Raw genomic sequence first — 24,886 nt, 5'->3', positions numbered from 1 at the left:
CTGTCAATGCCAACACACTGTTTTAGCTGCACAGTCTCCTGAAAGCAGGAAAAATATGACATTGCCAAATGACCAACCCTACGTATGAGAAGAGTTCAGGAGGAGTAGCTCAGTGAACAGGCAACAAGATATTTCCACACATTGCAATGACTTGTGTGTGACAGAAGATGACTTCTTAATGGAATATTGAACTGTCTCCAGGAGCATCTGCTGTGCCAATGAGTGTCATCTTGTGTCACAGTGCACTTACCACAGGGGCTTTGCTGATGCAGCAGCTTCAGGCAGCACTATTAATGTGTTTTCATCTCTGCCTCTGAATGTCTTGTTGTGATGGCTTTTAGCCTCACACCGCACTCATTCTTTAGGGCTGTGCTGCTATTTATCAGACACACAACATTTGGCATAGGAGAACACACCACCTCACACATAATCTGCTGGAAACTGAGCTTCATGAGCTGCAGTTCCCTTCAGAAATTATTCTCCCTTCTTCACTGACAGAAACTGTAACTGACAACCTCAGCTTGGTGCTGGTGAATGTTAATTCCTAGCACTGCAGCTGGGAGAGAACTCAAAGCACCATAAACGTGGTTAAGAGGCTACAGTGATTGACTTAGAGGAAGTATTAAAAGTCTGAAATATGTCTGGCTTGTGTTTAAGATGGTTTAGCACAGACAACACAGACTTTTAAAACATGCTTGAATATTTGCTCTCCACCTGCACAGTGCCAACATGTTGTCACTCCCAATAATGAGATGAAGTCAGTAAGAGTGAGAGCTGAGTCTAAAGAGTGAAGAATTGTCTTCCCAAAGGGAAAGTGGAAGTACTGAAACTGCAACAATTACTCAAGTATGGACAACATCTTTTTTAATGAAGGCTGCTGTTAATTTGCAATTAGTAGCTCATACAGATTCAAGGGGACCCTGGTGCCTACAACTTCTCCATGATGTGAGTAAAGTTTCCTCAAACTTCTGACAAGCCAAGCCTCTAGGCAGTGTCTCAGTGTTGTGAAGCAAAGTCTTCCTTTGCCTTGCGAACAGGGTAAAATCCGTCACATAAGAAACCATTTGGGATTTGAGGTGCAAAAGCATCAGACAATTGTACTGGGTCGGGTGCAGCAGAAGCAGCGAGACCAGGGCTCCTGCCCCACAGAGCTCCCGTGTTCCAAGAACGGGCACAAGCAGGAAGGTGATTTCGAAAAGGACCACATTCAGGGGGGTGGTGTTAGCCAGGGGACCACATTCAGGTGGGTGGTGTTAGCCAGGGGACCACATTCAGGTGGGTGGTGTTAGCCAGGTCTGTCTGTATTGAGAAGCAGCGTTGCCTTGCCAGGAAAGAAGAGGTGAAGCCGTGGCACAAGTTTTGTCCTTTCACCCTCATGAAGTTACGCAAATTATTGTGCAAAGTCCCAGGCTGGGCCAGAGCTCACGTGGCTCAGAAATGCTTTTGTGGGGGACTCAAAGAATGAGCTGATAGAAAGCTCAGAGATAAAACTCCGCTTCCCAGCCTCCAGCTTGCTATGGGAGCATTCACCACAACTGACCTCCTCGCAGGCCGTTCTTCCCTACCCAACACAGTGCTCGACTGAAGAGATGTTGACTTTACAAGGGTTAAAGGTGGCTGCCTCAACCAGCAAATGGGATTTAGCGGGAGGGAAGGATTGTTGTTCTTTCTTCTTTCAGGAATGAAGTGTCAGGAAGATGCAGAGGTCACACAGGCCCCTGCTGAGCGCTGAGCGACAGCAGCAGCTGTGGAAGGTGCTGGAGTGATGCAAGACCCAAAGGTTCTCACATTTGGGAAGGGAATTCCATCTCCTTTTCCCACATCTGAAGTCAGAGGAATAACAGAGAAAGCTCCATTGGGAAAACAGGGTCCAAGCAGTTTGGAAGGCAAAGTGATGTGCAGGAATGGAGTCATGCCCTACAGATGGACCTCTGCTACCTGGAGGTTCCCGGGTGGGATCCTAAAGCTCGTCCTGGCTGAAGTGAACACTAACCTAAGGGTCAAACCTCCCTTCCCCTCTATCCCCCCCACCAAGTATATGTGCAAGGACATAAACACTTGCAGAACTGGCTGCTCACTTTGTATTCTGAAAGCAGGACTGAACAGCAACAGACCCAGGTTGAGTTCTCGCAACCCCCGCTAACCCGCGTGAGCGAAACGAGCGCTACACACATGGCAGCACACACACAGTGTAAATGGGACGCTCTGCACTGGCAGGAGGTTCTGGACTGACTTCAGTTCGGGAACATTCCAAGTATTCCTAAATTTGTTATGAACTGCCTTTCAGAAAAAGATCTGTCCGGGAGATTTGCCTCTGCCAGTGAGCAGGAAATAGGGTTTGATGTTTATTCTCTAACACAACACAGCATCAGATTTAAATTTGTAGGCGAGTTTTTCCTAGAGGATTGATCAGGTATCAGATATTTTGTATTTTGCAGGAAAGCCAAGATCCATGTGACAGAACAGAATTTCGTTTTCTTTATCAGAAAGATCTGGACTAAACGCACTCGATTTCTTAGGCCAAGCTCTAAGAACCAGCAGATACATCAGGAGAAGCACAAGTCCCCCCAACTCCACCAATTCCTTGAAATGTGACGATTCTGAATTATACAGAAGCCAAGTAAAGAAGCGCCACCGAAGCCCCTGTGAGAAATGAAGGCTCCGTGTCCATGCGCTGAACGTCTGTGTCTGCGAGAGGCCACAAAACCCAGCACTAATGGTGGGAGAAGGGGAAAGACGGGCACACAAAATGTAATGAGGCCTAGTGGAGCAAGTACTGGGCATGGCTGGAAGCAGATTACGGAGACATGGAACACGTGCACATGTAAATTGTCATTAAAAAGATGGAGAACCTTGAGAGAAGCAGCAGCAGCCGCAGCATGGCAGGGTTGGTCATTCCCTACGGCCACAGTGCTGTGAAAACGGGCTTGAGAACAGATTCCCTGTGAATGTACTTGCAACTGTGACAGCCCTAGGGCCTAGGAGTCTGCTTTCTGCTAGGAAAAACCATCAAACTCTCAACAAATGGTGAAAACGTATCTTCCACTGGCATAAGAGCGGATTTCCTTGCAGGAAGGGGTGGCATATTGAAAACTCCCTGGAAAGCAGAATACAGGAAGAATAACTGCCCCTGGCAGCAAACCCCAGCTCTCAGCAAATACATGTGTTACAAAGCTAACAAAACAAATTCACTCAAAACCTTGCGTGTGCACAAGCCAGGTTTAATACTATTTTAAACTTAAAATTGGGCCTTAAATTGTTTATAATCAATGAAGTCCTTTCTGGCTTTTATTTCCCACTTTAGTTGGTGTCTGTTGAATTCTGTGTTAGGGCTTTTTCCAAAGCCAAGACTTGGGATTTTTTAACAGTGCAATAAAAATAACTTCATAGTGTCAGAGGGGAACATTAAAGCCTTTTTTGTGTGCTGCTCTTTCCCTAAAAAAAAAAAATACAGACATTGTTTCTTTAAAAGGCTCCATCTGCAAATCCCATTAGATGCGCATATAAGGTTTCGGATGATTAATAGTTGCTGCTTTGCTTTGGTTGGAGGGACCGGGTGCATGTACATTAACCCCTCCCTCCCCTCTCTCACATTTCACTTCACAAACTTGTCGCTCTCTCCCCGCCCGGTGTTTAAAAGTGTTTCGCTCATGTCCAGCACTTCAGGAGGAAGCAAGCTCCAGGCCTTGGGAAGCAGTTCAGAGCAAGCACTGCCGAGACCTGGTTACTGCTCTCCAGCCGGGACAATGAAGACATTTAGAAGAGTTCCCAAAGTGACAATTCTGCAACAGCACAAAACCCACAAGGAACCTGTTGTTTAGGGATGAAACCTGCTCCCTAAACTTTGGAAGATTTCCCCTCTGCTCCCTTGCTGATTTTGAAGCCTGAGCTATAACCAGCCCCCAGCGCCGGTGTGTGAACAGGATTGGAAGCACATGGATCCCACCAGCAGCAGCTGCATGCGCAGCCCACAGCCTCCTGCCCCGCTGTGGGGGTGCCTGCGGAGCACCCACGTGGACGCCAGCACAGCTCCGGGGCTGAGCCACTACCCACCAGCGACATTCTCCTTCCACCAGAAGTCAGATTTTGCTCCTTATCCTGATTTCTCAACCTCCTGCCTGGTGACTGCTCCCCACAGCTTCCCACGTGAGGAGCGGACGTTTGTGGAGCAGCATCCCTCTTTCCAACACTCTGACTGGCATTTTGCAGCAACTGAGGCCAGAAGACGACTAAACCCAGGACTGGCCTTGGCTTCTGGGGAGTCCGAAGGCAGCAGCCCCAATCTCGTGAGTGCAACAGTGGGGATGAATGGAGATGATGAGGTACCAGTAAATACTACAAATGAGACTGAGAGAAAGTCATCTAAAAGAAAAAAGGAGAACTCAGGTAGGTGATATGAAATCGGGGTTGTGGGAGAGACAGGCTATAGAATGAGAGCACCTGTAAGATCAGGAATTAAGAAGTCAAGCTGATGAGGAGAACACTTTGTAGTTCTTGACTGGGGAAGCTTACACAGTAACAGCACTGAGACTAAGTGGCTTATTCTCTGATGACCTCTGGTGTTTGTATTCCACTCCTGCAGATCTTGTTTACTGAACCAGGCATTTTATTCCCCAGCACAATGCACGTTTGCTGTAACTACGCAGGAATCTCACGGCATGTAAACCCTGAGCTGAAAGTCCTAGCATGGGGAGTTACAGATTGCATAGGAAAAGGGCAGTCAAAGAGCAAAGACCCCTCACCTCGAGCTACCTGCGCTAGCTGGAAATGTTATAGCGGGATTTTGGCATCTCAGTTTATAGTAAGAAGTACAAGATGCAAAGTCTCTCTTTAGAAACAAATTCTGTTTGGTCTAAATATTTAATGTTTTTAAACTCAAAAGAAGACCTACGAAAAGTTTCCCCATCAGGACAATGGCCAACGAGGCAGAAAACGTAGATCATTTTCAATGTGGCATCCTAACTAGCAAAACGCATTCTACAAAGTACAGGCGATCATTTAATAGTTATAGAAACCTCTGATTTGCTGCTGTCTCAAATGAAGATGTGTGAAATATGCATAAAATTGCTTTCTCCTAAGGAAGCTGTTGAAAATTAATATGCTTATGTGCATTCATTTGCTATAGTGGTCATTTACAAGCTAGAGTGTGCTTTTTACCATAGCACTGCTATGAAGTGGGAAACATTTTCCAGTATCCCCATCTTATGGGTAGAGAACACAGTGATAAAAGTATTGATTGATTGATTGATAGATTTTATGGGTTGGCTGCAGAACAGCAGCCTCTAACCCACCTTTCGTTTCTGCAGTCTGTAATTTAAACGACAAGCTTGTATTTTGTGCTCTCTCTGTCCCACACTTAGTCCTAACCTCTGTCCTCTTCCAGATCAAACAGGCTGGCAGGGAACCACAAAATAACCAAGACTGCAAATCTCTGTGCCCATAATCCACCTTACTCTCCTCAGTTACCTGGGTGGTTTTTTCTTTAGAAACCCAGCTTTGCAGAATTTAAGTTCATTTCTATTGAAAAAATGTGGTTATGGCAAAAATTTCCCAACACACAAATGCAAAGAAGTTGAAGAAAATAAATAATAGAAGTGATACTTTCATTAAAGCATTTGCTAGTCATGGGGAAAAGGTGATTTCAGCATACTCAGGTTAGAGCGATAGCCTTGTTCTTGAAGAGATGGATTTCAAAGGACATCTCCCTGTTTAAAGTAGAAGACAAATGTTTCTTCTATTCTCTATTACCAGCCCCCTCACATTTCTTGTCATACTTGCTGTCCCATACACTTTTCCTTACAGGGGAGCTGTAAGCAATGATATCACTGAAAGGTCTGGCATTTCCTGCCTTCCAGCAAGTGGTGCTGTCTGTACCCATTGTTACTTGAGCTAATGCAGAACAACGAACACATCCCACAGGGGATTCCGTGGCTTTTCATTTCACTCCTTTTCTTGCTTACTGGACAGCAGATGGAATTATTTGATATCCCTCCTGCAAGCTTTTCCTTCCTTCTGTCCACAGACAAAATAAAAGGGGAAAGTATGAGCCATTTCGTTGTGCTTTCTTTCACTTTGACAGCCCTTCCAGAACTGCAGCTGGACATGGCACATACTGACTGGTTATTCTAAGTGGAAGATAAATCTTTTCTCTCCTCTTGAGAATTTGTCTTGACTTCTTTAGATAAATCTAGATACCCAGAATCTTGTCCCCAAAGACTGGGCTAGTAAAGAAAAACATCTTGAAATCGCTTGAAGAAAAAACCTACAAAATAAACTACTTCCTTTTAGTTGGTGCTTTATCCACCACAACTTTCCCTGAGCCGCAACACAGATACAGCATTACCATGATCTGTACCAGTGCATGCAAAACCTGCTGGTTCTTGCGAAGACCCTAGTTATTACAAGCCACACAGTGAGGATCTTGGAACATGCTCTTTGCAGAGTATTCTGAGAGCAGACTAAAATAAACACATTTCTCAGACAAATAAGCAGAGTGTTGTAAAAATAAGAAAAAAGCTTGTCAATCTTTAAAGCTTTCTTTGAAGCATGGATACAGTGAAAACACTCACAGAATAGCTTTTATATGGCAATAACAACAGTTGCATCTACTACAAGTACTTGTGGATAAACATGCGCACAACCTTCCCCCCTCTGTAGACTGCAGGTATGTAGATGTCATATTCAGTCTTGACTTCACAGGCTCACCAAGTGACCTGAAGGTAGAAGTTAACCTTGTGGTGGCTTTTACAGCTGCCTCTGCTGTCCAACACAGCCATTAACATTCCCAAATAAAACTTCAACCATGTTTGTCTGACCTGTCCTAAATTTTACTTGTGTTATGATGTACTTGAAGTTCTCAGACCTCCAAATATAGTAATATAATACATCATAGCATTCTGACAGCTTTATTTTATGTGAATGGAACAATACAAAAAGTGCTGGCTTTGCTGCTTGTGGCATGGTAGGTCAAGGGAGAGTGATAATATGGATATAAGGCACGAAAGTTAAAACATGGGGAAGCAAAGTATTTCGGTGCAATGATAGCAAGGAATGAGAGCTTCCTTCCCACAGCTGCTCATTTCTGGCCTCACGGGCCCAGGCAGGCGCTTCTGCAGTTCTGACAACACACCCTTCCCAATTCCGTGCTGTCCCAAGGCTGTCAACAATGATAAGCCATGCGGAGCTTGAGGGGGCTCCTAAAACTCCTTAGAACCTCCACTGAACACTTCAATTAGTAGTTTAGATCAGACCTCGTCAATACACATGTTCACACAGACCAACGCACCTTTAACTGACACAACGTTTGTGTTTGCCTCTTAGAAAACCAGAATTCAAGCAACAAGGCAGAACCAAGCAGCAAATCCCGGAAGGAAAGGACAGCTTTCACGAAGGAGCAGCTACGGGAGCTGGAAGCCGAATTTGCCCACCATAACTACCTGACAAGGCTCAGGAGATACGAGATAGCCGTAAACCTGGACCTCACCGAGAGACAAGTAATTCAGGACCCCCTCTCCCCAGCTTCTTCCTCCCCCATAATTTCTCCCTAAAGCTAAAGCATGTTACTTGAGGGTGAACTTTTGCGGTGTCACAGAGAAATCCTAATCCAAAGTCTCCACATTCTTTTAAAACACATTTGTTACAAGTTTCTGTAAGTAGTCAATAAATGTAATTCTGTTTATCCAGCTAGAGACACATTTGGGAATAACTACTGTCTACCGTGCTGTTGTTTACCAACACTCACTAGTACATACTGGTATGTCAAGGCTTTCAGATGGAATATGGATGTCACCTTAGGCTGCAGTTACGAGGAAGTCATTAGAATGATATATGTTTGATAAATGCATTTTTCCTGGGTCGGGAAGTGTTTTGAGGGGATAAAGAAAGACAAAATTGCAGAGTTCTGGAAAGATATTTCTGTTCTTTCATTGTGATCTCAGAGTTTCCTTATCAAAGATTAGTGACAATTTAGGAGTTGCTCAATACTATTCAAATTACAGTTCCTGAAGCATTAGATTGGATGGACTAAAGGTTAAGACATTAGATACACTGTGCCCTTTGGATTGATGCTTTTAGTTGACATAAGGACAGAATCTAGGCAAAGCACTTGTACTACCTTTGCGGGTCTCAGGGAAATATCTGCCTGGAACAGTTCAGACAGAATTGTCCCTGCCTTTGTTAGAGATGGATAACCTCAACTTGGGAGGTTACTTTCATCTTTTCCTCTAGAATTCCACAAAACATCTGTCTACGAATACACACATGCATGTGTAGGTCTGCTTATACAGCCGAGATTGAGGCTATAAGTAATCATTTCCTTTTTATTGCTCAGGTCAAAGTATGGTTTCAAAACAGAAGGATGAAGTGGAAACGTGTTAAAGGTGGGCAACAAGTGTCCCCACAGGAACATGACACAGAAGACGTGGACTCTGCTGCCTCCCCCAGCTCTGACTAGTCCTTGCAGCAACGAGAGAGAAGCATGGAGAAAGTTACTGATCAGAAAGTGGATGAAACACTGCTCTGGTTCAGCTACACCATGAGATGATCCCACCTGCAAAACCTGCAGCCCCGAGTCTTTAAAAGGTAGATGGTGCTACAGAGGCAACGAAAGAACACAACAGAAAAAAGCCAAAGGAAGGGCATGATTGTCTTATGACCACAGATGTGTGCTCATAACAAAAGCTAACAAACACTGAATATAAACCAGGCATCGTGTTGTCTAGGCTCTCAAACACTCAGAACATCCAGGCTGTCAGTCAGTGGGTGATAATGCAGCTGTGCCTTTCCCTGGTCACCCCTATTCACTCTGCATCTGGACTTGACAAGGTACCTTTTCTTCATGCCTTTCTTGAAAAGAAATAAACGCTTCAGTAGTCACTGATTTTTGTTGCAAATCGAATTGAACACCTGTAAGTATGTAGTGAGATTACAATATAAAAGTGAGCCCACATCTAGATACACAGAAATCCACTTACCAGCTTCAGAAGAGATGGCTTTCACATCGAGGGTTCAAGAGAAGTGCCCTGTTGATGGCAGCAATCTGGAGAGGCACAATTCTTCCACGCTTACCATAAATCCTGAAATTAAATTGATAATCTTAATTGCAAATATTTTTTCCAATAAACTGAATACTGACAATTGTAGCCAAGTGTCCCAACAGGTACAGCAGGGATGAAGCCCTCAGCACAATACCTGTCACTGGTTTGTTTTCAACATTTCAATCTATTTAACTAAAGGAAAACTCCTTTTTAGTGCTGCATTTCTTTCAGGTTCATGGAATGTCTCTGGAAACCCAGTTTTGTGAATTCAGGATTGTCAGGAGAAGCAGAAAAATGTTATTGGTAGTAATTTAACTGAGTTCACTGTCTACAAATTCTCGTTTCATTTTTCATAGGAGACAAAACTTGCCTTCGAATAAACATGTACATGTGTATAGTTGAGTTACATATTAAACCACCCGTTAACCTGGGCATTACGTGGGTTTACACTTGCTTATTATCTACTGAATCAGTATCTGGATTGAAGAGATGTACAGTTATGTGACCAACATAACAGCCCTTGGGGGGGGCGGGGGGGGAGAAACTGCATCACTGATGGTTCACAGGGCCTCTGCACAACCTACACTGTGACCACAGCGTGGGTGCAAACCTTTCAATCCCGTGAGTGTGTTCGCAGAGGGATATTCCCGTTACTTCTCAGACAGACATTGAAGCACTGTTAATCCTGGAAAGGCCGCCTGCCCCTCTGCGAACAACCCGCGCACTTTGGCACCAGAAGCTTAAACGAATGTTGCGCTGAAAACCAGTTAGAACGATGAGAAGTGTGTGTGGCCTCCCTCTGAGCTACCCCCGTGCCTTCGGACGAGGGGAACGCTCCCCACACTTCCTCCCAGGTCACTTCTGGGCGACTGGTGCGATACTTCCATGGGAGATCCTGCAGGCAGGAAGTTAGGGCCGGATCCCAGTTACTCCAGCAGCAATAAGCGGAGGTGTCCCATCACAGAGCACTGTTCCTTGGGTTAAGAACAGGCTCATAACCCCACTGTTCAGGTTACACAAAACTAGTTGGTTAAAAAACCTGCCTATGCACAGATAAGGATAAGCTACAGTTTACTGTGACTTTAAGAGCAGGAAATGACTATTGGTCTAAATGGCTCTGCTTAAACCTTGGTGCCTTCTGATTAAGCTTCTGACTAAATTCATTAGTTTAGGTCTTGGCAAACCCTGAAGAAAGCTGGTTTTGTGAAGAACTCTGGTGCAAGCTCATGACGTTCTACCTTCATCTCAAAGAACACAGAACACCGTGGGGTAGGAGTTCTTTGTTACTCATTTCCTTGTAAACTCTTAAGCCAACCAATCGAACACTGTACATCACCTCACTGCTTCCTCCCCATCGTGGTTAGAAAGTCTGCAAGCTGCAGAAACAGCTTATTTCGTGATCAAAACTTTTGGGTTCCTGGCTACCAACAGAAATCAAAATCAGCTCCTCACCCAGAAAGAAGGCTAAGAAACCTCCCCTTCCAGGGAAGCTGTCAATGGTAGCATGTTGCATCCTAATTCACTTAAAAGCTAATCAACGGCATCTCAGCCTGTACCTATAACTACAGCTCCTAAACAGCTCTAGCTCTGGCTTTTGAGGAGTAAGGTACGAGTCACCTGTGAGACTGTTTTATGCTTAGGCCATTTCTGCATGAAACCATCTGCTTAATTCTAAGACTTTTGTGATGGAACATTTCACTCCTGACATCAAAGCATTTGACCCCTGAACCTGTGGTGCCAAGAATCTTTCAGGCAAAGTCTGTTGTCTGGGAGCAAAATCTCTGACCTGCAACTATTTGCCACAGAAACACACACGAGGCTTTATGCTCCTCACAGAGGGGAAGTGAGAACCTGGGGATGTTCAGCAGCGCTTCCCATGCCTGCTTCTCAGCACATAGTCTGAGCACACAGTCATCCACACAACAGCAGAAAGGGCTATCAGGTCTTCCCAGGTAGCACACAGGCAAAAGAGCAAGACTCTGCCCATGTGAGGCCAGTGCAAACAACCCACAGGGAATGGGGATAAACACAAAAACAGGCACTTCATGCTATTTAGACACATTCCCAAGAACTCCATATTGTGCTGTCAGTGCAGAGTAGTCACAAAATAAATGTAAGTAAAAGAACACCAACTGTGAAAGGAACCTGTGAGAAAACCCGGATGCTGCTTTTTCTAGATTTAATAATCTGGAGGAGCAATTTGACAAGAAAAAAAAGCGAAATGCAGAATGAGTTTCACAAAAAAAAACCCTTCTCACTAAAAATCACTTAGAGTTCTCCAGAGAAAAGCTGTTAAAGTCGTGGTTCAACTCTTCCTTGTGACCTGCAGCTCCTGGAGGACCTTGCACACACTCTTTTAACTGTCTGCAGCACAAAGAGACTTTTTCAAGAGGAGTTACCTTGAGGGTAGGAACCTGTATGAACTTTCCCACAGCCTGGCCTCTCCTCGTTAGTCAGTGTTACTCCCTGTGCTGGCAGTCTCTGCTAATTGCTACAGGTGGGTCTCTGGGGATGCACCAACAATGGTAGCTCAAACTCCTGTGGCAGGAAATGTTCTGGATCAGGCCGGACAAGACAGCCACGAGGTGGAGAGAAGACCCACACAGGGTATGGCTGTGTTCTGTCTAACTTGTTTCAGTGCACGTCTTGGCCAAGACACAACCTAAATGTTCAGCTGCAGAGGGTTGCTGTTCCAGTTGTTGCACACTTGGTTCCTGCATGTCCTTTGTCATCAAGCTGGGTTGTGTTGGATGAAATGGTGCCAGCTTCAACAGAACACACACTTTCTGGTTCTGCCTCAGGACATTGACACTGTAAACACTGCTGGAAGAGCCTTGTCTGAGTTCTCAGCTTAAATGATAAACACAGGCAAACATGCTATAGCCAACTACAGACGTGCACTGAAAAGATACAAGCAACCTGGAGGTACTGTTCTTTAATCAGCTGTGCAACGTCAGGAGATAATGTAGATGCCCCAGGTAGCCTGTCTAGATATCCCGTATAGTTCAGAACATCCTACCTTTTGTTGTCGGATCCAACAGTCCCTATAAACGCAATTGTAATACTGCTATTTCCATATCCAGGAGTAATAGATGGCTTTTTCCAGACCCAGCTGAGGAAAAGCGTTTCCTTCTTCCCAATCATGAAATCCTACAGTTTCTTTCAGAATTCAAAGCTCTCGCTTTCTACCTCCTAAGGCCAAACACAGTAACGTCCTCCAGGGTCTGGGGGAGCGACACCAAAGGTTACTCCCTACTGAGATGCTGCTCTGGTGTAGAAACAGGCTCTGCCATGCAACGTGGAACTAAAGCTAGCTTTCCATTTTCCTCTTTTCACTGGATACACCTCATCCCATGGCTAGAAAAACCTAATGTTTTGTTAAGGAGTGCGAAGGTTAACACACTCCAGATGGCAGAGAAACAGACTCCTGTGGAAGCTGCAGAAGTGTCCAGCTGCAAATCTCGGGAAGAACGAGCAGAGATTTCCCAGCATTTTACACAGAAAAAAACCCATTGAAGGTCCTGCTGCCTCCTCAAGGCCCCAGAGCTGCTGCGTGTGTCAGGGAGCATCACGTGTGGTTTATGCAATACACTGGTCTATGGGCAGCTTGAGAATCCACATGTGTAGGATGCTGTGGAGACATGCAAAGCGCTCACACAGGGCATTGTGCTGCTGCTGAGCTCACACGCAGCCGCTGTAGCTTTACAAAGAGCAGTGGAAATGATGAGCTTGTGGTTAGCAATGATTAGATTTTTAGGGAGAGTGAACCGTTATTACCCACACAAAAGCCTGAGACTTGGCCAGAGCCCCACCTGAGCGCCTTTATCTCCCCCAGGACTTCCTCCCCTCCTCACCAAGAACTCCCGTGCTTCCACCTTTCAATAGTCTCTCATAGCCCAGCCCCTGGGGTTCAACTCATTTCTTCCCATTCACAGCGAAACAGGTCTGGGGCACAGGGATGTCATCTTGCTCCTGCTTGGCACACACCCCACTGGACACGGGGTGCTGCAGGAGACCCAATTGCACCCACAGCACAGAGGGAGGGTGCTTGACAGCTGCGACTGCTCGTTTCTCCTCCAAGCTCCGCTCTGTCATGAGCTAAGGAGGAGAGTCCTGAACCCCCCCATGCACAGTGCTAATGAAGGGGGAGCAAGCTGTGACTAACGAACCAAGCCCTGCAGCTCACACTGTCTGGAAAACAAAAGAGCCCTTTTAGCAAACATTTCACAGCCAGAGGCTCTGAATGGGTCGTGTTCTGCACTTACAAATCCCACTTCCAGGAGAATTTCCTACGCACAGAGACAAGCACACACAGCGGATCAGGGCAGCTTACAGAACAGACACAGTCTGTCACCAGACTTTCTCCCCCACCTCTAACAGTGCTCAGGTTAAGTTTCATCAGCCACTATCTCATATTTTGGATAATTCCCTTCCCTGGAGGAAAGCGTACAGCCCCTTCAAGAAATCTTATATGTCTGTTAGTGGCTGGGCTCTGAACACTGAACCCATGCAGCACTTCCAGGCAGATGGACAGGAAATCCATTTTCTTCCAGTGATTACAGTAGAAGGGCTTCTGTCTGACTGGAACTTGCCTGGTGTGGCCGTAAAATAATCTCAGCATCAGGCTATCACCTCTCAGGTCGTAATTGCGAATGATGATGGGTTAATTCCCACTGCAGCGCTGGGTATGGGCAGCTGCCTGCAGAGCTCTACAGCTTCTGCCCCCAGTGCCACAATGGTTGCATTTCTACATGAAGGAAGGGTTTTCACACAGGACCAGACCTTTCCCCCACTATCCTCTCCCTCTATACTATATATATTAAATAACTTTTACACAAGGGTAAGCAGCCAGTTGTCTGGAAGCTCCTTTGGGAACAGATTGCAAAGAGATAACAGGAGTGAGTAACAGAGCGGGCGGTGACTTCATCCCATGGAGGTTTGAGTCATGTTTCTCTCCTTTCTGAAGAGTAAAACATTTTTCAAAGCTCCCTCAGTCCTGCCCATTCTGTATTTCCAGATTTTAACCCTTTTCTACACATCCACCGTTTCTATTCTATGTTTCTCTCATGAGAGATGATCAAGAAAAGTGATGTAACTGATGAGGATCTGGGCAGTTTCCCATTCAGAAAGTCTATCGATCTAATTTCCTTGCTCCATCCACTTTCGTCATCTGTAGGGAGAGGGGCAGACCTCTGGTGGCAGTAGCAGGGTCACTAACAAGTCTGGCCAGGAAGTTCTTTTCCAAGGAAGAGAAGTATAAACCCCCATGGTAATAATTCACAGTTGTTTCTGTCTGAAGTGAATTGAAAAGGAAATTCTGGATACACATATATCCAGCACTATGCACTCTAGCAAGGAAAAGTGCAAAATAAGGCTTCTTGTTTACAAGGATTCCAGCAGCTTCTTGCTTGGTTAAAAAGTTCTTTAAAGTATCACCTCAAAAAATAAATCTATTAGAGGATGAACTGAGGAGATGAGAAATAGTCTGTCTCAAGGAAACATTTCAGGCACGTCTCTGCCTTGTTTATTTGCAGTAGAGAACACAGACACAACTGGGGTATGTTTTATATTATAGAGCATAAGGGTTTGTGGCATTCCTGTCTGCACTGAAGACATGTTTATACTGTTAGGTTCCATTATGAATCTGTTTAATATCCTGTGAATGCTCAGAGTCCTTTGCACACGGCAGGCAGGAAGCCTTTAATGCACATACTGAGAAGACATTTCCAACCATTCAAACATCACATAAATGTGTGGGGGGAGAAAAGGTCATTTCTTACTTTTAGTTACTGCAATAACTAAATTCTTCTTGTGATTTTGCAAGATTTCTTAGAGAACAAACCTCCCAGTTCTAGCAGAGTCATCCATAAAGCCCAAGCAAGTCATAAGGGAAACAAACTCAGTGCAAAACATTCTAAGTCATTTACCCTTTGCATTTTGTCGCACCATAAGATACTAGTTAAGATCAGAGATTCACAGCGCTCAGCTCAGGGCAGGCTTGTCCCAAAGGCATTTGTCATTTAGAACAGGTAAGTACCACAAGGAAAGCAAAGGCAGCACTATGCACCCCCCCTCCTTTCCTAGCTGTAAAGTGAAGACTTGGCCAGTGTGAGGGAACTGAGGCATCTGGGGGCCTCATCACTTACATTCTGGGCCCCACTGTCTGGGGATGGGAGGGTGCTACAACTGCCCAGAGGAGGGCAACAAAGCTGGTGACAGGGCAGAAAGGTGCATCCTATGAGCAGCAGCTGAGGACTTTGGTCTTGTCTACTTTGGAGATAAGGCTGCTGATGGGTGATCTCACTGCTCTCTATAGAGCTTCCTGAGGAGAGGATGTTGAGAGAGAGGTGCTGATCTCTCCCCTCTGGGATCCAGGGACAGGATGCCTGGGAATGGGTCAAGGCTGCATCAGGGGAGGTTCACACTTGACATTAGGAAACATTTCTTTACCAAAAAAGGGGTCAAACGCTGGAACAGGCTTCCTAGAGCGGTGGTCAATGTCTGTCAGTGTTTAAAAAGCATCTGGACCATGGCCTTAATAATATGCTTTAACTTCTCTTCAGCCCTGAACTGCACTCTTCTATTCCAGTTGCAGTTGCTTTGACATCTTTTACATATGTGAAGAATATAACTCACCATTTGGAAAACAAGGGTAATAGTGTTGGGTTTGGAATACGTGTATAACTTCAACTATGAAACTTGGCTTGAATTTTCACTTTCCTTCCCAGTTGCTAAGGCCAACTCAACCAGCATTATTTTTAGGAGAAAAATGAGCTCCTCTCCCTGCTGTAATTTCATTGTGTCTCTGCCAGAATCAAGATGAGATGATGCCAAGAAAAAGGATGAGCTCATTGCATTTAATGGTATGAGGATTCACAAATACAAACCACATTATTCAGAAGCAGGCAATGGTATACAGTAGGGTTTTAGAGGCAGGTAATTTTGATTGGAAATGAAAAGAATATGCTTTATTCTTCAGGTGTAAAACTGGCTGCTGATGTGGGGAGTGCATTCCTTGCAGTACTAAATAACCTACCTCATAACTTGAAAGGAGAGGGGATGTAGGAAGTTTCTCCTGCTCTAGTCAGAGAACTGCTCTGATCGCCCTTCCATAGGGCTGGCATTTCTGATTATTCACCATTGTTTTATTGTTCCTGCACTTTTATGACCTCATATGAAATGAACAAGATAAACATTATTGGTAACACAACGTAGTGAAGTACAACAAAGAGTCGTTAGGATTCTCCTGTTCAGGCCCAGGTATAAATCTCAGCCTCTGGAATGATGGATTCAGCACATTCCCACACCTGGTGGATTTCTGGGTTGCATTGAGCTCGAAGTTCTTATTCCACAGAACAATGAATCCTGCTCAGTGGTGCTGTGCTAGTGCAGAGGAATCTCCCAGCGCTGAGATCCATCAACCATCACCTCGCCATCCGGGCATCCCCTAAGCAAGGAGGGGCACAGCCTCTTGTATAAGCCCCGTGCAGTCTTTGCAGCGTGTTGCATAAAAATGCAGGAGTCTTTAAGAGGGAAAGACGGTTCAGACGTCCATGAGGGACATCCGAGTTCGCGATGTGTTTGACTGGTTGGCTGGATTTTTGCACAGGGCTTGGACAGGCTCAACCAAATCATTTCATGCAAGACAGGTAAGCCCCAGGTGTCAAAGATTGTCTCATTCTCTAAGTGACCAAAATGGAAAGAAAACTTACAGATTTCTCTGCATCCGTATGAAAATCCTTTAACTCTCCTGCCAAGTACCCCATGGCCTCTATTTAGAAAGCAATAGGAAGACAGGACCCATTCCATCTCCTCCCACAACACCGCTCAATCACAGTGCCCTGTGACTATCCCAGTGGTGTCTGCTTCAGCGTCTCACGGACACAGAATGACCTAATTTGTTATGGCTGGTAAAAACCGAAAGAAACGCAATCCAGGGACTGTAGTTAATCGCGGTCAGGTTGAGATGATTTATGATCCGAGGAATGTACTGACTCCTGACACCATCATCCCACCAACAGCAGCGACCAGGCTCAGCAACAGCTGGAATCAAATTAAGATTGGGATTTGCCAGAAAATGAGAACTAGCACAGGTAAGACCTAAGGGGGAACGCAGAGTAGGGGGCACCTGAGGATGTATTTGATCTATAGAACAGGCACCTTCTCTCCCCGCACCGTCAATCAGTTCACCTTCAAGTCCTGATTTATGATTTAGAGGAAAGATGTTGCCAGGAATGGGTCTATGCCGAGAAAATTTCATCTGTCTGGAATCTGACAGGAAAAACTGGGAATTTCAGAGGGAGGTGGGATTTGTCCTGGTTGAAGTGTCTCCAGCGTCCCTGTATTCACTCAGACGGCTCATGTCAGCAAGTCAGGCTCACTGAAAACTAGTGTCAAATGCTTTTCCTTCTCAAGAACGTTGAGCTGATCCCAGGTCAGCAGGCTGTGCAGTGCAACCCATGACCCTAAACAGCAGGAGCCTTCAGCAGGTCCCCCCTGCCTTTTGCTGTATATCTTAAATCAACATCCTCCTTTTCTCTGTAGGGTTTTGAAAAGGATTACAGAAGAGTTACTTGATTTTCAAGTCCAAGGTACTTCAACACACTTCAGAAGTTAAATATAACATGAAAATAGGTTCATTCAATACTGATTTTCTTTGGAAAGAATTCACTGGTGTTTACTTTCCTTGTTAGGACTCAGTCGTTAGGACCCGCTCAGTGAGCAGTGTGCTCACTGTGCACACTGCTCTTCATCATGCAAGACGCAGCCATTCATGAGCCCAGTAAATCAGTGCCTGAACACAAGCTCCAGGCACACCCTTTTGCTCTCCAGTACCAAAAGGTATTTTAACAAGCTTGGAAAGCCCAGCAAGGAGCCCAAATCTCACAATCAATCCTGGAAATGTCTCATTTCAGCAAATACACAGCATTGCTGCTAGAGCGACCGCAAATGGCTACTACACCTTGGCAGGCCACAGAAGAAAGGTACTGCAAGACTGACAACGACCAGGGTTTGTAAACACTGTGGGATGCTAATCAAACTACTCCATCTTCTGCCCAAGATTCCTCCAGACGTAGGTGCAAGTTTTAACTTTAATGCATTCTGCAAAGGTCTGGAAATAGATGGTACATTGAGTCTGTAAGCTGGAAACCAGGCTCCTGTGTACTGCTTTCTGAAAGACCAGAAAGGAAGCAGTTGTCTCCTGACTGTATTATTACTGAGACCCAAGGGCTGTTCCGTGCCTTTTGCACTGTTTCGGATTAGTTTTTTAATCTCCATTTGTCATGGTTTAAATCCAACTGGCAACTAAGCCACATGCAGCCACTCACTCACTCCCCCTTCAGTGAGATGTGGAAGAAAATCAGAAGGGTAAAAGTGAGAAAACTTGTGTGTTGGGATAAAGACAGTTTAATAAGTAAAGCAAAAGCTGCACATGCAAACAAAGAAAAACAAGGAATTCCTCCACCACTTCCCATCGGCAGGCTGGTGTTCTGCATCTCCAGGAAAGCAGGGCTCCATCACCTATCATGCCTACTTGGGAGGACAAACACGATCACCCTGTACATCCCACTCCTTCCTTCTTCCTCCAACTTTATATGCTGAGCACGACACCAGTGACAGAGGAAGGGAAGGGGAGAAAGAAAAATGGTTGCAAGCCCAGAAGTGGTGGTTGGAAGAAATCGCTGTAGGATCCTGTGCTTCTTATTCAACCCAATCTTGTTTACACATACCTTCACCTGCTGGCTAAATGGAAAGTGCATTAACCCTTTACCTTCCTATGCCCTAAGAGGGTCTTTGCGTACTGTTTCACAGGGATATGAGCCCAAAACATATAAAGCTTCTTAGAAAATTCGTTATCACCATGGAGGGGATGGGATTGTGGTACAAAATGCTTTATAAGGGCAGGGATGACTGACAATGCAAAAAAAGCAGCCTACGCTGGATCGTCTGTGCTATATCTCAGTGGCTTCATCTGAAGGCACATGTTGAAGGAGCATAAAGAACACAAGACTGAGTCACACTCCGCTCCCAGTGGAAGCGGAGTGCTCCAGTTCCCGCACAGGGAAAGCCAGGAATGTAACTTCATCCCTCTAAATCTTTCTGACTCGCTGTCCTATGCAAAGCAGTCACTGGAGGCAGAGTGTGGCAGTAACTACATTTGGCAGTGCTCTTTGCTACCTGCACTTTAACTCCCAACCAAGCAGACTGCAATAACATGGGGTATTTATTCAGCTGTGCCTCTCTTGTGGATCCTGGGGAGAAAAGATATGTTCTGGCCTCATTAATCACTTCATCCTTTGCTGGAGTAAATAAGAGTAGCCACAGGGGGCTGTCTTTGCTCAGGAGGTTCTGCAATGCATAGGGTTTGCTGAAAGAGACACCTTCACTAAAAGAACACAAAGTTCCTTCACTGTAAGGAGGGGAAGATGATCTGGGGTGACTACAGATGATAAAGGGAGATCAAAACAGGATTAAGCAGTGGTCCAAACAATTCCTTTCTGTCCCTCCCAATGGGTCAAGCACCATCTCAACTGGTATACCCTATGCTGCACCCAAGGTAGGAACTGTTTCTCTGAACTATCTTCCTTCATAAGGCACAATGCAGTGTCCCTGTCCACAAAGACCTCTGACACACTGAGGCAAGGAGAGTGTGGAGTCTTGTTCTTCAGGACCCAGCCATACTAAAGCTTCACTTTTCAGACCAGCACAGATGCCACGAGTTAGGAGAGAACCTACTGGAATGGTCAGGGCGCTACAGCTCAGAGAGGCAGATGAGAGAAGTTGACTCAGCATTTCATAGGAACCACCATCCCTGACCCCACTGCAGCTGGAAGCCTTTTAAAGCCAAAGAAGCATTTTTCCTTTGTCCAAGAATGTAAAAGGGTTAAACACCAAGGGATGAGGGGGAAGCGTATATGGAGCGAAGGTTCAAAGCAACCTAGTGGTCTTCTGTGTCACTAATGTGAGACATTAGCTTTGCCAGGCACTGTACTCCGTAACTTCAGCAGCTTCAGGCACATCTGAGCTGACTTAAAATGTCTTTCAAAGAGCAAATTTCAAATTAATTTCCTGGAAACCACGTTCTGTTCGTATCTCTTTAGGGCTCACGATGCCACACACCGTTTGTCTGGCAAAGCAACACGAACATCAGGGGTTTCATTCAGAAAACGTGTTGTGCTGTAAATGAGCAACTCGCTTCTTCCCCTCACTGAGCACCAGGTTCTCTCTATGAAGCCCACTTGGCCCAACACCAGGACTAAACAGTTTATAAAGAAAACAAGCTGATAAAGCAGGGTCCTCTTTCAGCCTTGCAGAATAGGGGGGTTAACATAATGGTTACTATACGAAGCCAAATCTCAGCTCCTTCACCTCTGTGACCTCCCAGTCCCAAGGCAGCTTCTTCAGAAAATAAGTTTTCTCAAATCGTAATTCTATGCATTTTTCTTACTGCTTTTAAGAAGAGCAGAGGTTACACATGGTTTCCACTCAATCTCCTGGTGTTTACAAGCTTTCTCCTCTCCCCTCTCCCCCTTTCTGCTTACATGTAATAAAAAAGTCAGAGGCAGCAAGTCAAGAGAAAAGCAAAAGGGGCTTCATGTCCCAGGGGGCAGATTTGCTGTTTTACTTGCAATACTTTTAAAATTGAAGCTGTGGGAACAGGTTTGACTGATACTTCTGCTTCCACGTGGATGTTCCTTGGCTTCTTTACAGTGATTCATGTGCAAGAATAAAGTCAGTATTGATTGATTGAGAGTTCTCTCTGGATAATGATTTTTCCTACATACCTGACTTCTTTTGCATCACTGAATTTCCCTTCGTCTTTATGTAATGAATGGGGATGGCAGATGATCTAGCACTTTGTAAGAATGTTTTACCAGTTAATTGAGCCCAGTTAGTCTTGGCTGGAATTCATGCACAGCACAACCCGGATGATTCAATTTTCAGGAGATCTGCTCTAATAACGTCTTTCAAGATGCTTTGTAAAGTTTTGTTCCAATTTCATTACATTCGCAGGACTGTCAGGTCCCCGTTTAGTTTCTGACATGACGGAGCAATTCCCTGGGAAGCGGCAGTAGCAAGGCAGGGATTCTGCTTTTTGTCTTCTAGTCTTAACAATCAATCAACACCATCTAAAGCTGGACAACAGAAACTGCTTTGGGGACCAAAGGATCCCGTGAGAAATGGGTTTCTTTGGTCCCTCAGATTCCTCTTCTGTCCCATCCTAGGCTCAAGATGCCTCGCTCATTACCAGGGTTTTTGCTGACTTCTTTAGCACAAAAAAAGATGAGCGATAATTATATGTATGGTGCGAACTGACAGTCTGACAAGGAGAGAAAGTCGTTCAAAGTCCTGCAAGATGAGCCTGTCACTAGACCAGTGCTCGCCGTCACCACTCCCGCTGCCGGGAACTCTGCATTTCCCCGCCGAGAACTTCGCAGCTAAGTTTAAAAGCCTGACCCATTGCCCCGGTGTTCCTACTCCAGCCCTTTCCACCCCAAAGCACCCCTTGCGAAAGTGGGAATGAGGCAGGTGGGCGCTGGGGGGCCTGCAGTGCCCTCTCCTGGGCTGCAGCAGCACAGGTGGCCCTTTCCTGGCATGACAGCATTTGGAGGGTTAAAAGGCTGCTGTGAGTTTTGTGGCTTCTTTCCAAAAGGTTTCAGTTAACACCAAAGGTCTCCTTATAGCTCACTCGCTTTAATAGATTTTTCCCATTGACTTCTCACTTTATAGACTATCATTTCCTTTTCTGCAGGGGAGCTATTTTCTGGGTCACTGATCCAGCCAACTTAAAAGGGATTTCATTGATTAGGTTTTATTGGTGGTTACTTTAACCATAATGGGATAAGTTGCTAGTACCTGCTAACAACTACGTGTCTTGCTTTGGTACCCTGGCTCTGTACATCTACAAGCAAAGTCCGGGTTCCTCTCTCCTGCCTTGATTGAGTGCCTGGTAACTACTAGCACCTCTTTACTACCTCAGTTGCTTTTGTCCTTCATTTCAGTAAAGCAAGTAAGCTGCATGGCCAAGCGCTGCTGACAAGATCCTCCACTTGTTGAATGTGGCACCTTATTCCAGTCATGTCTGTTATCTCCCTACAGTCACACAAATATCCCCCAAATGCCATGAGAAGAGCCTTGGAAGCTGACGAGAATGATAAGGAATTTCTTTATACTTCATGTCTCTTCACAGGATACAGGGAAAAGGAACTGAGGGTAGCAGACTGCTGCTCACTTCCATCTCCCTACAAGTCCCTTTCTTGGCACTCCATCTCCATACATCCTGAGCAGATACTATTTGCTCTCACAACTGCCCTGGTACATTATAGCAAGATGACAATCAATTAACTGCTCACTCTATCACAATAAAGCAGCCACCCATCCTTATATAACTCTTTTTAATTGTTTTCTTACATTATAACATTTTGCTAAACTTATTCTGCCATAACTTACATAATTTAATTTCTCAAAGTGCTAATAATCTAATTGCTTCCTTCCTGCAGACAAAGTGCTGGAGCCATCTTCTCTCATTCAGAGCACTATAAAAAGTAGCTGGCATGAATACCTAAAAGGGGCAGTTTATCCACAAGACCTTATAGAGAACTGCTTTCTCCAGAGTCTGTGTTACGTCTCAGACAGCCACAAAGACACAAGAAACCCACCCAGACATTTCCTTGCACACTGGGACTACCTTCCCTATAGAAAATCGCCTTGAGATTAAAAGCATGGCAAGTCTCATAAACACAGATCTATGGCCTAACGGAAACCTCTTGTCATATCCCCCCTAAACTACTTCTACTAAACTAGATCGTCAAGAACAGCTACAATACCCCAAAATGCTACGTGATGGACACATTAGGAAGTGATTTGCAGAGCAGGCTGCAAACTGCCCAGTGAGAACTCACATTTTCTGTTTCTGGGTAGCAGAGTAGCCAGGCTGATTTCATGCCTGATGTTAAGAAACCCGAGTTCTTCATCCAGCTGTTTCTTTAGTGTCACTTTTATAAACGCTGCAGGTCTTCTCATGCTCCATTCTACAGCACAAAGTGGTTTGGGGTTTTTTCGCTTTCACATTGTCACTTTCCAAGACATTTGCCATTTGTTCCTGTTTCTGTCAGGATCTATCACTGGCAGTTTTATATTGCACTAACCGTAGCTGGTGCGGGCTGGGGGGCATCAGAAATTCAGGACTGGGTTTCCTCAAATCAGTACAACAGATGGGAAGAGATAAACCTTGGGGGTGGACATAAGAGGGGGAGAGGGATTAAACACACAACTCAATTGGTAACTAAGAAAAATAAGGTGTAAACCCAGGGAAGAACCATTTTGGGCAGTGTGGATTACACTGTTGGAATAAATCTATTGCTAATCCCTCTTAAGAAGGGATTGGTTCCCCTCTGGTTTGTGCATCACATCTGAACTCTTCACACACTCTATACTGAATGTTAATTGCTGAGGCTGCAAAGAGAAACTCCAGAATCATATTCCCACAACTCATTAGTCAGCCTTTGAAAACAAACATGACATATCTGCACAACAAGCTCATGAGGAACAGAGGAGAAAGTGTCAAAGAAGCAACATAATTTACCATCTCTAACTTTTACTAACCTTTTGCCCATCCTGAATATTCCCTCATTTGAAGTCAGCAGCTTCCCCAGGAATGTCAGTTCTCTCTCTTTTCTCATACCCTGTTTATAAACTCTTCATCCTCCAAGTCATTAACCAACAATATTTGTATTATTCCAATTTTATGAAAGCAGAAGAAAGAATTCATAGAGACCTCTGGAGAGAGGACAGGACACAGAAAGAAGCAAGTACACAGGCAACCTAATTTAAAACATGAATCATCCCCCAAGGCTATTGTTGTCATCAAGAGATAAATCAGAGACCAGCCTTGCTCGTGATCAGCAGCATCAGTTTCACCTTTGATACATAACTCATCATCAGTAGCAGCTGTGCTGGTCGTGTGATAGAGCTCTTGTATGTGCATCTGGATGTAAACTTCCTGACAGCACGTTTTCATTCTGCTACCACAGACGGGTCAGGACTGTGTTTCAGTTGGGTTTCCTGACGGAGCAGGGCCTCTGGGAATGCTGGGGCTGGAGCCTGCTAGCAGAAACATCAAAATACATATTGACTAGGTCCTTACAGATGTTATTCTGCATAACAGACATCCCTTTCATACGAGCACATCAGTCCGTCACACTGGTGGTGTCAGCTATGTACAAAAATATACAGCCCCATTTAGCCATGGGGATAACTTTCCCCTTCCTTTTTCTCTTGAGTATATAGTTCCCTTTCAGGAGATAATGTTCCGTGAACTATTATCTTCTCATCACCACGTCCCAGCTGTTTCTGATATTTTTTGTAGGATCAATAAATATTAAATGTGACCACGGAACTTAAAGGAGGAATGTGAGCGAATGGCAGCATGCACTGGTATGCACAAAAGCAAACGCACTTCTCTGCTGTGCAAATTCCAGGACTAGATTTTGCTTTTACATTCTTGTCCCTCAACACTGACAAGAGTAAAACTGATTTTGGCAGCCAGGGCTTTCGTTATGTTCATTGCAGAGGCACGAGTGAGATTTCTTCCTCCCGTATCTTGTTGAAAGTTCGGTAACTTCCCCAAGCACAGAACCGAATGTACCTGAAGACAGCTCTGGGATGACTGCAGTGTGCGTGAGAAAGGGCCTGACCGTGTGCCACGCTGGCTGGGCGCCTGGAAGGGCAGGCTGGGCACAGCTCTGCCCCGCACCGCAGGCGCAGCCGGAGCGCCCTCGCGGCCTCTCATCAATGAACTCTGAGAGGTTTTTTTATGAATGGGAGCTCCGTCACTGAATGAATACCAG

The 24,886-nt window shown here is 45.1% G+C and overlaps 1 protein-coding gene across 1 annotated transcript; it reads left to right on the top strand.

Moving 5' to 3' along the window:
* Positions 1 to 3,935: 3,935 nt before the first annotated feature.
* Positions 3,936 to 8,452, top strand: MEOX1 (mesenchyme homeobox 1). The gene is made up of 3 exons (XM_010010740.1): positions 3,936 to 4,386; positions 7,321 to 7,493; positions 8,330 to 8,452. The coding sequence occupies exons 1-3, from the start codon at positions 3,936 to 3,938 to the stop codon at positions 8,450 to 8,452; spliced, it is 747 nt and encodes a 248-aa protein (XP_010009042.1).
* The last annotated feature ends 16,434 nt before the right edge of the window (positions 8,453 to 24,886 follow it).

This window comes from Nestor notabilis, unplaced genomic scaffold, assembly GCF_000696875.1.
Source record: "Nestor notabilis isolate BGI_N333 unplaced genomic scaffold, ASM69687v1 scaffold10303, whole genome shotgun sequence".
Taxonomy (NCBI): Eukaryota; Metazoa; Chordata; class Aves; order Psittaciformes; family Psittacidae; genus Nestor; species Nestor notabilis.
This window is presented reverse-complemented; position numbering and strand designations above follow the sequence as displayed.

Excerpts from the sequence above, each read along its gene's own strand:
- MEOX1 (XM_010010740.1), top strand. The coding sequence starts at position 3,936 with ATGGATCCCACCAGCAGCAGCTGCATGCGCAGCCCACAGCCTCCTGCC. Across the intron at positions 4,387-7,320 it reads AAGAAAAAAGGAGAACTCAG|AAAACCAGAATTCAAGCAAC; the intron begins GTAGGTGATATG and ends TTTGCCTCTTAG. Across the intron at positions 7,494-8,329 it reads TGGACCTCACCGAGAGACAA|GTCAAAGTATGGTTTCAAAA; the intron begins GTAATTCAGGAC and ends TTTATTGCTCAG.